This window comes from Microtus pennsylvanicus, chromosome 6 (genome assembly GCF_037038515.1).
Source record: "Microtus pennsylvanicus isolate mMicPen1 chromosome 6, mMicPen1.hap1, whole genome shotgun sequence".
In the NCBI taxonomy this organism is placed as follows: Eukaryota; Metazoa; Chordata; class Mammalia; order Rodentia; family Cricetidae; genus Microtus; species Microtus pennsylvanicus.
Genome location: NC_134584.1, coordinates 96960662 through 96974221, shown reverse-complemented (window position 1 = coordinate 96974221; position 13560 = coordinate 96960662). Strand labels below are relative to the sequence as shown.

At 45.6% G+C, this 13560-nt stretch overlaps 1 protein-coding gene across 1 annotated transcript in view; it reads left to right on the top strand.

Moving 5' to 3' along the window:
* Positions 1-13560, top strand: part of Ciapin1 (cytokine induced apoptosis inhibitor 1) — a 14140-nt gene extending 580 nt beyond the window's left edge. Inside the window, exons 2-9 of the mRNA XM_075976949.1 lie at positions 3534-3719; positions 4054-4206; positions 4368-4444; positions 5080-5245; positions 7266-7336; positions 9317-9432; positions 12077-12155; positions 12656-13560. Of these exons, the coding sequence (XP_075833064.1) occupies positions 3563-3719; positions 4054-4206; positions 4368-4444; positions 5080-5245; positions 7266-7336; positions 9317-9432; positions 12077-12155; positions 12656-12766 (930 nt within the window). The 5' untranslated portion in view covers positions 3534-3562 and the 3' untranslated portion in view covers positions 12767-13560. The remainder of the gene's footprint in view (positions 1-3533; positions 3720-4053; positions 4207-4367; positions 4445-5079; positions 5246-7265; positions 7337-9316; positions 9433-12076; positions 12156-12655) is intronic.

Genomic DNA, 13560 nt, shown 5'->3' with positions numbered 1-13560 from the left:
AAGTTTGGGAGAGGCTTGCTTCTTAGCGTTTGGCGTACCTGAGTCCAGGTTGCAGTCTTCAGAGGGGACCTGAGCGACTCCCTGCTCCCCCTGGGAAGGAGCAAATAGTGTGTATTTATTGTCATGATCCTGGAGGGAGCATTTATGTGGAGGCCAGAGGACAAGTTTGTTTTTCATCAGACTGTGGCCACCTCCCTTGTGACAGGGTCTCTAGTGGCCTGAAGCTCACCAGTTAAGGCTGGACTGGCTGGCCAGTCTGCCCTTCTCCAGCTCCCCGGTGCTGGATTACTTACCCGGCCAAATAAGCTTTAAAAAAATACATATATTCTATTTAGTATTATTTTATGCTGGTTTGACATGTGTAGAATGGAAGTTAGGAGAACTTTCAGGAGTTAATCCTCTACTTCCTTGGGTTCTGAGGATTGAACTCAGGTTGTCAGGCTTGTATAGCAAGTGCCCTTACCCACTGAATCATCTCAATGGCCCACACATCCAGCTTTTCTGTGGGTTCTGGGACTCCAACTCAAGGCCTGTGCTCGCTTGTTACCTAGCCGTCCCCAGAGTCCTGATAATCGTCTTGAGACTAGTTTCACTGGAGGGTGCAGGCTGTCCTCAGAACTCGGGATCCCTCTTCAGTATCCTAAGAGGGCTGGGATTACAGGCAAGTGCCATTTCCGGCTATTAAATTAGTGTTTGTTTGATTTTGTGGTATTGAAGTCTGAACTCAGGACCGTATACATACTAGCAAGGTACACACCACTGAACTGTACCCCCCCATTCCTAATGAGTGACTCCTGCAACAATGCATTGCATCATATCCAGCCCTCTTCAATGGGACCACAAGCCTAAGAATCTGCTTGTTGGGTGCCTTAAAGATAAATATGCCCATCTCCAGTCGTCAGATGTTTGCTTTTGTTTTACTGCCTGCTGGTAACTTTTTTTAAAACAGGGTCTCACTGCGTAGCTGAACTTGATATGTAGACCAGACTGGCCTTGAACTCCCAGAGATCTGCCTGCCTTTGTCTAGGAAGTTCTGGTACTAAAGGTGAACACCACCACACGGGGCTGCTAGGAACATTTTTGGAAAGCCTTGGGTGGCTGCTGTCAGCTGGAGAAGCATCTAACAAACAAGGTCAATTATGTGACGCTGTCGTCCACTTCACCGCTCTGAAGTTGTGAAACAGCCCTGAGTCACAGCCCCTGAGTATGCTGGCTTAGGCGCCAGATTTTTTTATATATATAGTTCTGGTTTTGTTTTTAAACAGATCTGCCACACTAACAAAAAATCTGATCAAAATTGTCACACTTAGGCTCAACAGCTTAAAAAAAATTGTCTTTCCAGGAAAGGTTGACTGAAAACTGTAGGTGTGTGTGTGTGTATTGATGAGGGGAGGTTTAAGGTTTAATCTACTCATGAGGTCCCTCTTGTTATGGGAAGAAGAATGTTCTGTTTACACTCCGCTAACTTACTGGCACAGTCCCACTGGTACTGGACGTCAAAGGCGAGGCTCTCTGGTTCTAAGGATGGAAAGGAAGCTTTGCGTTCTTCCCTCACAAGCATCTGTAGGAAAGAGGTTTTACCAGACTATTGGAAGCAAAGACAAACTGCGGATTATTTCATTGAGCTCTGTGGATCAGCATCTGCTGAGCACTTTACATAGCTTGCTGTTCCAGGGTTTCTTACCAGTCGTAAAAACATGAGGTTGTTTATTGACAAGGAGACTCAGAAAGGCTGACTTGCCACAGTCCTGTCCCTAAGGAAACAAGTAGTGGACAGATGTTCAGGCTACTCATTTTTAATAACTTGCTACCTAGCAGTAAGTACTCCTGTCTTCCCTGCAGGCTCTTAAATGTGAGATTGGTCCCATGTTACCCAATTGAGAGATTTGCAAGGTTTCTTTCTCAAAGTCATGTGTCAGTTAGAAGCTGTTCATTCTTGACGGTGTGCTTTTTAGGGATTTAAAATCCCACACTAAAGAACCAAAGGCTCCTGCCTGTCTGATAACCACGTGGCGTCCTCTTGGGCTTTGTGCTGAGTCAGGATAGCACAGAGCTGGTGTTCGCAGGAAGAAACTAGCCAAAAGCTGTGGTGGAGCGAGAGTGCAATAGGGAGAGAGTCACTTTGGAGTGGACGTCAGATGTTGAATCTAGCCAGCTGAGGGTTTCAATTTTGCTGTAGACATTAAAACCCTTAGTAGCATTTTCTAAAATGACAAAGCACTGTGTAAGCAAAGGTGACGCTGGTTAAAGGTCATAGTTTTTAGATACAAAGGTGAACAGTTTTCAAACCAAGCATGATGTTGCATACCTGTAATCCGAGTACTTGGGAATTAGAGGAGGCAGGATCAGAAGTTCAAGGCCTGCCTGGGCTAGATGAGACCCTCCCCCACCCCGCAAAAAAAAAAAGTAACAGGAAAATGAAATAAGTTATGTTTTATTTTTGTGTGTGTGTGGCCATCTGTACCCCACCTGCACATGTGGAGGTCACAGGACAACCTGTAGAAGTCGGTTCTTTCTCTCCATGTGGTACATGAAGACTGAGCTCAGATCATCAAGCTTGGCCACAAGTGTTTTTACCAGCTGGTGCATCTGCTGCCCCTGGATGTTTTTACAGAAGGGAAGTGTAAGGGCATGTGACCTAAGTACAGCCTGGGAGTGTGGGGTGTCCCCCTTACAGAGTTGGCCATCTCTGCAGAAGTCAGAAGTGTTCAGCATGAGTCTGCTGCCACTGCTTCTTTGTTTCCCGTATTTGAAGCTGGAAACTTGGTGCATTAATGTTTAAGGAAGGAGGAGCTGACAGATATCCCTTGGCCTCCTTCACAGTGGGCAGACTTGCATATCAGGTGGAAGAGAAAGGTAACCTGGGTGGGATGCTTTCATAGTTACACAGGTTTGGATTCGAGTCCCAGCTTTTGTTCTACCCACGCGATATTGATTGTGTACAGTGTTGGCTGACCCAGATCTTTAACTGTACATTGGGAATAACCTAATATCAGCTATTCTGAGGGTCATTTGAGATAATGTGTGTATAAGGTGTGTTTCAAAGAGGCTGGCTAATGTTAAATGTTGAAAGTAGTGTTGGTCACTGTAGATTTGGTGCAGTTGAATTTTTATAAGTAATGTCAAGAAATATAAGTAATAAAAGTGTTTAATTTGCAAATTTTAAATATCTTTTTTAAAAACTATAACTATGGTTAGGCTAGCTGCCAGTGTATTGCCTTCCTCTGTGAGTCACCTCTGCCTAATGAATGCCTTGTTTGTTTCATAGTCAGCTCAGACTCGCCAGCCTTTGTACTTGATTCTCACCCCCTTTTCTTGACGTTGCTATATCCGTCTTGTCTACCTGTCATGTCAGGGAATGTTGGGATTATGAAACCTTGAGACTGAAGGTTCATTTAGTGAGAATCTTAGGGTTTACACCAAGCTATAACGCATCCTCAGCCGGAGGTTGTTAGAAGTAGGTTATGGTTCTAATCATACTTGATGATAACCCGGGGATTAAATTCCACTGTTGTCTTGATTTCTCTTGCCAGTACCTTTTAGGTCTGGCTGCACTGCAGGAATGGCAGAGTTTGGGATCTCCCCTGGCCAGCTTGTGGCAGTGCTCTGGGACAAGTCATCTCCTGAGGAGGCCCTAAAAAAACTGGTGGATAATCTTCAAGGGTTAACTGGCAGTGAGGGCCAAGTGTTCACGGAGAACCTCAGCCAGCTGCTGCAGTGTGAGTGCCTCCTGCCTTTTCTTCTCTTCCTTATACTTGAGTTTTGTTGGTCACCCCATTTTTTGAGTACACTTGGGCATGTTGTCGGTAATTTCTGCATGTTCTTTTCTTTGGTGGCTGTTCCTCATTCTAAAAATCTCCTTTTTTACTTCTTACCCCAATCTTATGGAGGTTGAGGAATTAGTGCGATCCGGGGCAGAACAGAGTCTTAGCCCCCTTCTGCTGCTATCAGGGACTTTATTCTCCTGGGGTGATACTGTACCCTCTGTGGGAGGTCTGTGGGAGGGTTGGGTGGTGGCTCCCCGGGTAGGCAACTGTTTCTTATTCTTTTCAGCTGCCCATAAAGAATCCAGCTTTGACGTTATTCTGTCGGGTGTAGTCCCAGGAAGCACCTCTGTGCACAGTGCTGAGGTTCTGGCTGAGATGGCCCGAATCCTTCGGCCAGGGGGATGCCTTTTTCTGAAAGAACCAGTGGAGACAACTGTAGGTAAGGATGTCTTTACTCAGAAGGTGGATGTTTAGCACAGCCGAGTCTTTGCATGTGCATGTTGTCCCCCGAGCCAGAGGGACCACTTGGAGATAAGCAATCCTGTAGTAGTTTTCCCCAGCTTTGACTATGACGCCATTAATGGGGGTTTTCCTTGACAGTTAACAATGACAAAATGAAGACCGCCTCTAAGCTGTGTTCCGCCCTGACTCTTTCTGGCCTTGTGGAAGTTAAAGAGGTAGGTGTGTAGAGATAGTTGTCCTTGTTAGGTATGTAAACCTTGGGGGATGGAGTTTGTCCATATAGCTGGGGGCAAGTAAGGTTAGAGGTGCTGCACAGAATTAGAAGGTAATTTGAAGCTTGCTACCTGAGAGATAAATATGAGATGCCTTGAAGAAGAAGCCCTTGGGAGCAGATCCCTTCTGAAGACTCTGAGTGGCTGGTACTGGTCTTCCTGGAACTGTTTAACAGTGGTGGCTGTGCTTCAGGGGAACAGAAGGTTTGCTGCTTCTCCCCGTCTCAGTACACAACCCTTAGGCCTAGATGGAATACTGTTCCTTAGACCCTAGACTACAGATGGGTGTTGTGCGTTTATGACAATTGAGTAGAGTTAAGCAGAGGCATTTATACTTCCATATTCTTCTCCAGAAGCTAAACATAAAAATATTAGTATTTCCTTGGTTTTGGAGAGGTGTTATTCCATGATAACTGTTATTGTTATATTTCTGATTTTTTAAAATGCTATTCAGGGCCTTAAGTTCTTTTCTGAGACAGACTCACTGTTGGATGTTGTCCAGGCTGGCCACAAGGCCGGCTTGGCAAGACAGTGGCTGGAGAAGCGTGAACTGATGCAATGGATATCTTCAATTGCAGTTGCAACGGGAGTCCTTAAGCTCGGAGGAGGTGCAGTCTGCCCAGGAACACCTGGGCTACCACAGTGACAGCCTGCTCGCAGTTCATATCACTGGCAAGAAGCCAAACTTTGAAGTGGGCTCTTCCAGCCAGCTTAAGCTTTTAACCAACAAGAAGACTTCTTCAGGTAAGGCTAGCCTGGGGACATCCTATGTGGGTGCGCCTGAGGATCATGTTAGAAACTGAACCATGATCTAAATATTCTTAGATTAGTCCTTTCATTTCTGTCATTTGCCAATTGCAGAATGTTTCCTGTGCGTTTATCTTAGACTTATTAGTATTCAAACCTGTAATAATATGTAGCTGTTTCCTACTGCGCTGAGGCCCCCTCATCTTGGAGGCCTGAGTCTCTTGTTCAGTTGCTGCTTCAGGCTCTGGGAGGATGGGTTTATTCTCAGGAGACATCATTATGGTACTGATGGTGCACAGGGTCTCTCGTTCAGTTTCCAGGGCTTTTTTCTTTTCCTTTTTCTTTTTTGACTGGGAGGGAATGAAATAGGCTTTCTCTATGTATCCCTGACTGTCCTGGAACTTGCTCTGTAGACCTTGCTGGCCTGGAACTCATTCCGAGAGATCATCTGCCTCTGCCTCCCAAGCGCTAGGATTGAAGGCGTGCGCCACCACCCCCTGGCTAGGGCTTTTTTCCTATGCCTGTAAAGTCACGAACTTATTTCTAAAGATTGTTTGCTAGTTTGATTTGTGCATGTTTTGTATATTTAAGGATTTTAAAATTGTAAACATTGTTTAATTTTTTTATATGTGCAACAGCCATTTTTAACATGCCTTTTTGAGTTAACATTTTCATACACAATGTATTCATACAGAAAAATGTTTTTGTCTTGACATTTTTATATGCATCATTGTACCTTGCTCCTACCATCCCCTGTAGATACTATTTTAATGTCTTTGTCAGCTGTAATCACAGCGTTGTTGGTTTGATTTTGATGGAACATCCTTCAGGATGCCTCCTGTTGAAATGCTAAAAAAACAAAACTCATGTTTCTTCTGCTCAAAAGTTACATCACGTTTGTGTGCATGCATCGCTCGTCTCTCATCCTTGCTGTGATTGCTTTCTTTTGTCTCAGTTGTTTCTTGGCTGTGAGGAATGCAGAGATGTAATAGATGTTTGCGGCATATCCATATCCATACTGCATTCTTCTGCTATCTAGCTCCAGTCTTTTTTGTTGTTGATGTTGTTGTTTCTATTTTTTTGAGACAGGGTTTCTTTGTGTAATCTCGACTGTCCTGGAACTAACTCTGTAGACCAGGCTGGCTTCGAACTTACAGAGATCCTTCTGCCTCTGCCTCTCAAGTACTAGGATTAAAGGTGTGCACACCCCTACCCAGCTAGCCTCAATCTTTATGAAGTACTTTAACCTCAATTTCTGGTCCCCACTTCTCTGTCTTTTGAGTGGCAGGAATTAGAGGCCTGTGTTCTTAAACTTGGTCTCAGGAAATATTTGGACCTTTGATTTCATGGTTCCTGGAAGGTTGGGAGGACTTAGGTCAGCGGTTGACCTTGTGGACGTTCAGAGCATCCGGCTGTGGCAGTGATGACCCCTGTTGGTGTACGGACTCTAAAGGCCTTACTGAGGATGTGCCCCTCTAAACCCCCAGCCCTGAGGCTCTTAGATTGTTTCTGGTGTCCTGACCCAGATGCACAATGTTCTGTCACTGGCTCACCTGTCCACCAGCAGCCTAGAGTCTGTTTTCTTATGTAACAGGCTCACATGAGGCTAAATCTTTGCTATTTTTGAAGTTGCTGATACTTCTCTCATTTGATTCTTAAATTATCTGCTGTAGACAGGGGGCGTGCCAAAACCTATGTTACGGGGGTGTAAAGTGAGGTAACAAGGAAAAGGCAGCATGGAATGGAGGTTGTAGCCTCATCTACCCTCAGCTGTAAAACTAGGGTGGCAGGCAGCTCACAGAGTTCTCAGTAGGCTTAGGTGAGGTGATGGAGGCGCTGGTGGACTGGCAAGCACAAACCAGGCATGCAGCGAATGCAGACTTGACTGTGTGGAGCTGAGTGTGAGCCTCCCCTCTGTCTGTCCCTCTTTCTCTTCTAGTCTCCACGGATGCTAAGGCTTGCTTGTAGTTTGCATCTCACTGTTTAAAGAGTTCTTTTTCTTTTATGTTGGACTCAGTGAAGCCCGTTGTGGATCCTGCTGCTGCCAAGCTCTGGACTCTCTCAGCCAATGACATGGAGGATGACATGGTGAGTTGGCCCTGAAAGTCACTTGACTGCTCCCTCTCGGGCTTCACATTGAGTGTGAACAGCTGTAGTGACAGTGACCTAAAATTTTTGTTTTGTTTTGTTTTAATTTTGTGTGTATGAGTGTTTGTCTGTATGTATGTACACGGTATGCATGCCTGGTACCCTTGAAGCCCAGAAGAGGGTATTAGATCCCCCGGAACTAGAGTCAAGTTACAGGTAGTTATTAGCTGCTGAGTGGGTACTGGAAACCAAACCCACATTCTCTGCTAGAGCAGCAAGAACTTTAACCACTGAGCCATGTCTCCAGCTCTGAGAGTGGCCTTTGTAAGTGTGAATGTGTTAAAGCACAGCACGTAGCAGTGCCTGAGTTTGGTATCTTTTATTAGTAGCGTTTTAAATTTATTTCTATAGTATCTTTTCCATGTAGATGGAAGTTTCTGTCCCGCCTAGTCCCACAACCATTCAGTCCCAAAGAAACACACAAAGGCTTATATTAACTATAAACTGTTTGAATTAACCCATAATTCTTACCTATGTTTAGCCACGTGGCTTGGTACCTTTTTCAATAAGGTATTCCCATCTTGCTTTTTCTCCTTCTGTGTTACGACTGGCTCTCTCTGCCTTTCCCCATCCCAGAATTCTTAGTCTGGTTGCCCCACTTCCTGCCTGACTGTTGGCCAATCAGCGTTTTATGAAATCAAATATGAATGACAAATCTTTGCAGTGTTTAAGAGCATTTTCCCCTACAGATTTTCTTGTCTTCCCTTTACATGAAATAGTAAAGATTCTTGTAGACTTAAACCAGGAGAGGATTTAGCAGCTGAGGTATTTTATTGGCCTCTGTCTAGGCAATCGAATACTGGCTAAATAAAATTCAGTGAAAGTCACTGAATGCTCACTGACTTGAACTTAGTGTTCGTACCTTTGATCTGTCATATCTATAAGAATTTTAAACTGGGCCATGGTGGCAAATATCTTTAATTCCAGAACTTGGGAGGTGGAGGCAGATGAATTGCTGAGTTTGAGGCCAGCCTGGTTCCAGAACAGCTATGGCTACACAGAGAAACCCTGTCTTAAAAAACGAAAAAGAAAGAAAGAGAAAGAAAGAAAATTGTTTAAACACCCTTTTACTATTGAGACAAGAGTGATGAGCAAAATACACCATGGCTGATGCTCTCAGAATAGATACAACTCTTCACATTTACAAAAAAGTTACACAAATATATGTGGGATTTGTTTTTTTTTTTTTTTTTTTGGTTTTTCGAGACAGGGTTTCTCTGTAGCTTCGGAGCCTGTCCTGGAACTAGCTTTTGTAGACCAGGCTGGCCTCCAACTCACAAAGATCCGCCTGTCTCTGCCTCCCGAGTGCTGGGATTAAAGGCGTGCGCCACCACCGCCCGGCATGTGATTTTTTTTATATGTATAAATTATTTGCTTTTATTCCTCTGAAATTTTATGGAAAATGTTTTGCTTCTATTGACTTTACTCCCATGATTATCCATATGATGAAATAAATACAGCATATCTCTTTATTTCACCTGCTCCCACCCTCACTATGCACACACGTGTGTGTACATGTACATACACACACGTTCTCTACATAGTATCAGCCAGTTTTGCAGCTATTCCTGGCCTTTTGCAGTTTCCCATGGACCTTCGGCCTCTTCAGCACATGGCATAGTTCACAGTGGGTGTAGCTTTGACTTTGTCTTGTACGTGCATGCTCTCGGCCTGTGATTACCTCAGCTTTTCATCAGAGAGACTGTGGCTGTGTTCTTTTTTTTTTTTTTTTTTTTTGGTTTTTCGAGACAGGGTTTCTCTGTGGCTTTGGAGCCTATCCTGGAACTAGCTCTGTAGACCAGGCTGGTCTCGAACTCCCAGAGATCCGCCTGCCTCTGCCTCCCGAGTGCTGGGATTAAAGGCGTGCGCCACCATCGCCCGGCCGTGGCTGTGTTCTTAAGTGTTGTGTTCACTCTCCAGGATCTCATTGACTCAGATGAACTGCTAGATCCAGAAGATTTAAAGAAGCCCGATCCAGCCTCCCTGAAGGCCCCTTCGTGTGGGGAAGGGAAAAAGAGGAAGGCCTGTAAGAACTGGTGAGTGCTGGGGCAGGTCTGGGCTGCAGCTTCTTCTCCAGTGGTCATCTGTTTCTGTGCCTCTTCTCCTGAGAACGGGTTTTCCTGTGAGATGTGAGGTGCATAGAGAACTAGATAGAATAAGAAACGGAAGTATCCTAGCTGAGCATCCCAGTACTCAGGAGGCCGTAGGAGGCAGATCTCTCTGAGTTCCAGCTACCGTGATCTACATAGAGAGTTCCAGGCCAGCAAGGCTTCCACAGTGAAACTCTGCCTCAAAACAACCAAAGGAAAAAAGAAAGTATCATAGTATTCCCAATTCCCAGGTCAGAAGTCATTTTAAGCTCTCAGAGACTGTCCTGCTGTTTTCTGTCTTCAGATGACCCTGATAAAAAGACAGGCCAGCTTCCCTAAATCCTTTCCTAAATCCTTGATCCAGAAGGTCACTTTCTCCATTTTGTAAAGAGATCCTTGGGGCCCTTGTTTCTTGATGCCATTTTGGGTGGTTTGTCGTGTGTCAGGTGTCATCTGCTCTCTTGTGCACTGACCACCCAGTGCATCCTTTTTTTTTTTTTTTTTTTTTTTTTTGAGACAGGGTTTCTCTGTAGCTTTGGTGCCTGTCCTGGAACTAGCTCTTGTAGTCCAGGCTGGCCTTGAACTCACAAGAGATCCCCCTGCCTCTGCTCCCGAGTGCTGGGATTAAAGGCGTGCGCCACCACCGCCGGGCTCATCCAGTGCATCTTTGCAGTCTTAAAAAGCCAAGTCTGTGGTCCTGGGCGAAGTGTTTATTTTGTTTATGAGTTTTTGTCTGAGTAGCTTGTGACTTAGATGTTGAACCTCTTTGGTTCTTTTTGTTTGCTTATTTTTGAAATGGGGGTTTTACTGTGAAGCCCTAGCTGGCCTGGAACTTGCTTTGTAGAGCGGGGTGGTCTTGGATCACAGAGACTGAGTGTTGACTTTAGAGGTGTGCTCAGCCACATCTTGCTGGTCCTGTCATTTTTCCCCCTCGTTTACATTTTTCAGGTTTTTCCTTTTTCTCCTTTCTGGGAGATTATCAATCTTCTAAACCTTTAGTTATTGTTTTCTTCCTCCTATCATGATTTTAGTTTATAGTTTTCTCTTTGCTATTGTGCCCTCCCCCCAATATGTTGATCATTGTTTTTCATTTGGATATTAAGAAGCTAATATCCTCCCCTGACTTTTTGAGACAGGGGCTCTCAATATCCCTTACTCTCCTGGAACTCACTGTGTAGACAAGACTGGCTTCGAACTCACCGAGCTTCTTCTGCATTTGCCTCTCAGTGGTGAGATTAAAAGTATGTGCCATCATGCCCTGCTCTGCTTTTCATGTTGCTGGGTGTTTTTTTTTGTTGTTTGTTTGTTTGTTTATTTATTCATTTTATTTTGTTTTTGATTTTTGAAAGCAGGGTTTCTGTCCTTGGTTCTCCTGGAACTAGCTCTGTAGACCAGGCTGGCCTTGAACTTAGAGATTCACCTGCCTCTGTCTCCTGGGCGCCACTACCGCCCAGCTATTTTATTTTATTTTATTTTTGTTACTTGTTTTTGTACACTGGTACCCATGAAGGGAACCAAACTCGAGTCCTCTGCAAGAGCAGTTTCTCCTTTTCTGTTCCTTCCAAGATGCCTTTTTCTTCTTGTTGGCCTCCTGTTCCCTTGTTAGAGGATTTCCTAGGATGCTTGGTGGTCATAGCCTTCATAATTTAAAAGTGAAGGACAGAGTCAGGTGTGGTGGTGCGTAGTTAGAATCCCAGCATGCAAGAGGCTGAGGCAGGGTTGTAAGTTCAAAGTTAGCTTGGACTATATAACAAGACTCTCAAAAACTTCTTAACACAAACAAGAACACGCTGATCATGTTAACCGAGCATCTAGGTGGATTGATTGGTTCACTTTTATCAGCCTAGGTGGATGTTTGGAGGCCCGGATTTCCAGCGCCCTGTGTCTTATACTCAGGTTGGCTGGATTGCTCAGGGGAAGTCCTCCAATGTCTGCTGTCGGCCCTTTGGCACCCTGAGGTTTCAGTGGGCAGTGGGAGTGGTAGTTTATCTGTTGAGCTGATTCTCCAACAGTATCGTTTCTGTGGCTCTGGAGGTCTGAGAGATGAAGTTGTAGGTATCTGTGTCATTCTGTCCTGACGTGGAAGCTTTATGTTGGTGTTTGTGCTAGTGTGGGGCAGGCCTGGCTTGTTTATTCATCCACTGGTTGTTTTTATTATATTTTTCATTTGTTTTTTGAGATAGTCTTTCAATATAGTTGAGGCAGACCTTAAACTTGGAGTTGTTCTCCAGGGCTGGGATTTCAGGCCTGACTACCACGTGCAGCCCTCATCAGGCTCCAGGTGTTCCAGTTTCCCAACATTACAAATGAGAGGATTGCAAGAGAAAATTCAGATTTTCTTCTGTTTATTGTCTTTGTATGTTTGTGGTGTTGGGGATTAAGCCCAGGGTCCTATACATGCTAGGTGCGTGCTCTGCCGCAGAACTGCATCTCAGTTCCATCTGCTCTTGAGTTTGGAAACTTTGCTGTCTTCCCCGGCAGCCTCACCCCGAGCCTGCTGGTTCCATAGCATTAACCTGAAAAGTCTAGAAATGTATGTAGCACTGTTAGAGGTGGCAAGTCTATTCACCAGCCGTTGGTTTTCCCCCAGCACCTGTGGCCTTGCAGAAGAACTGGAAAGAGAGAAGTCAAAGGAGCAGGCTACTCAGCCCAAGTCAGCCTGTGGAAACGTACGTACCTGCCCCTCACCATCATGTGCCCACTCCTGTGACATCAGGACACAGACTGGCTGAACTCAAGGGATTTGTATCGGGTTTTCTCATAGGCCAATGTGAAAGGCCATGTGTATACCTGTGAGGAGAGAGGCTGTCCTGAGAAGGGTCAGCATTCTCGAGCCTGTGTCCATGTTATTTCTTTATTTTGCTACCCAAGTCTCTTCCTTGGTGTGGGATGTAGTTAACTCGGCGATTTGGCTGATGTTGCTGTGATCCTATAGTGATCCTCAAGGCTGCCTGAGATACCAGTCCCCTCGCCTCCTTCAGACGGGGCTTGCCCGGTAGCTCAGGCAGGCTGTAAACTTGTCTCAGCCTTCCAAGCACAGCAGTTACAGGTGTATATCACCTGACTGGAACCCTTACTGACTGACTTTTCATAAAACAAGAGACCTGTGGGCATACTAAGATGTCCTTAGGCCCTTAGCCTCTCTGGGTGACTCTCGCTCTCTCCACAGTGCTACCTGGGAGACGCTTTCCGATGCGCCAACTGCCCCTACCTTGGGATGCCAGCCTTCAAGCCTGGAGAACAGGTGCTTCTGAACAACAGCAATCTCCAGGATGCCTAGGAGGAACCTCAGGCACACACCTCCTCCTCCAGCCAACTCCTGACCCTCAGCCCCACCACTGCCTCCTCCCACTCTGAGAACATCTGCAGGGAAAGGCTTGCAGCAGAGTGAAGCCGCGGTGGTGCGGTGCTGTGCGGTGCTGCTATGTCTTGAAGACCAAGGTGTGAGGGACCTGCCTCTTGATAGTGTTAGGAGAAGGTATACCCTAAGGAGCTCTGCTCCCGATGGGACCGTGCTGACCTCTCCACCCCTGAAGCTAGACCCTTGAGTATTAATGCTGTAGAAGCTCCAGGCTCCTCTCAGTGATGCCGCCACCTACTGATCTTCAGTGTGCAATTCTTGGAGCCATGGGTCAGCTGTCAAAGGGCCTCAGGGGCACCAAAGAAGTCACTCCCCAGTTGCTGTGATCCATCTGTGTCCCTCTGCCCTTCCCTCACCCCATTTTGCTGTAGTGTTGTATCTGTGTCTTGATGTCATCTCTGTTAAGCAATAGATAGTAAACTTCTATGTTTCTATGTGTCGCTTGTGATGTGTGTATATGCGTGGGGTCTGCCACAGTCATCCACATTCAACTTGGACTATGGAAGTCACACGGGAGTGGGGCCTGTCTCCATTTCCTGTAGGAGAGTCCAGGTGGAGAGGGGGGGAGAAGCAGGCCAGGCCAGCAACAGTAAATGTCAGAACAGGGGGCCCCTTTTTCTCCCTGCTGCCCATCCACACGCCTGTAATCCATCGAGCGTGGTCTTTTCTGTTTTAAATAAAAATGCCACTGTTAACCTGTTCTTGAAACTTAA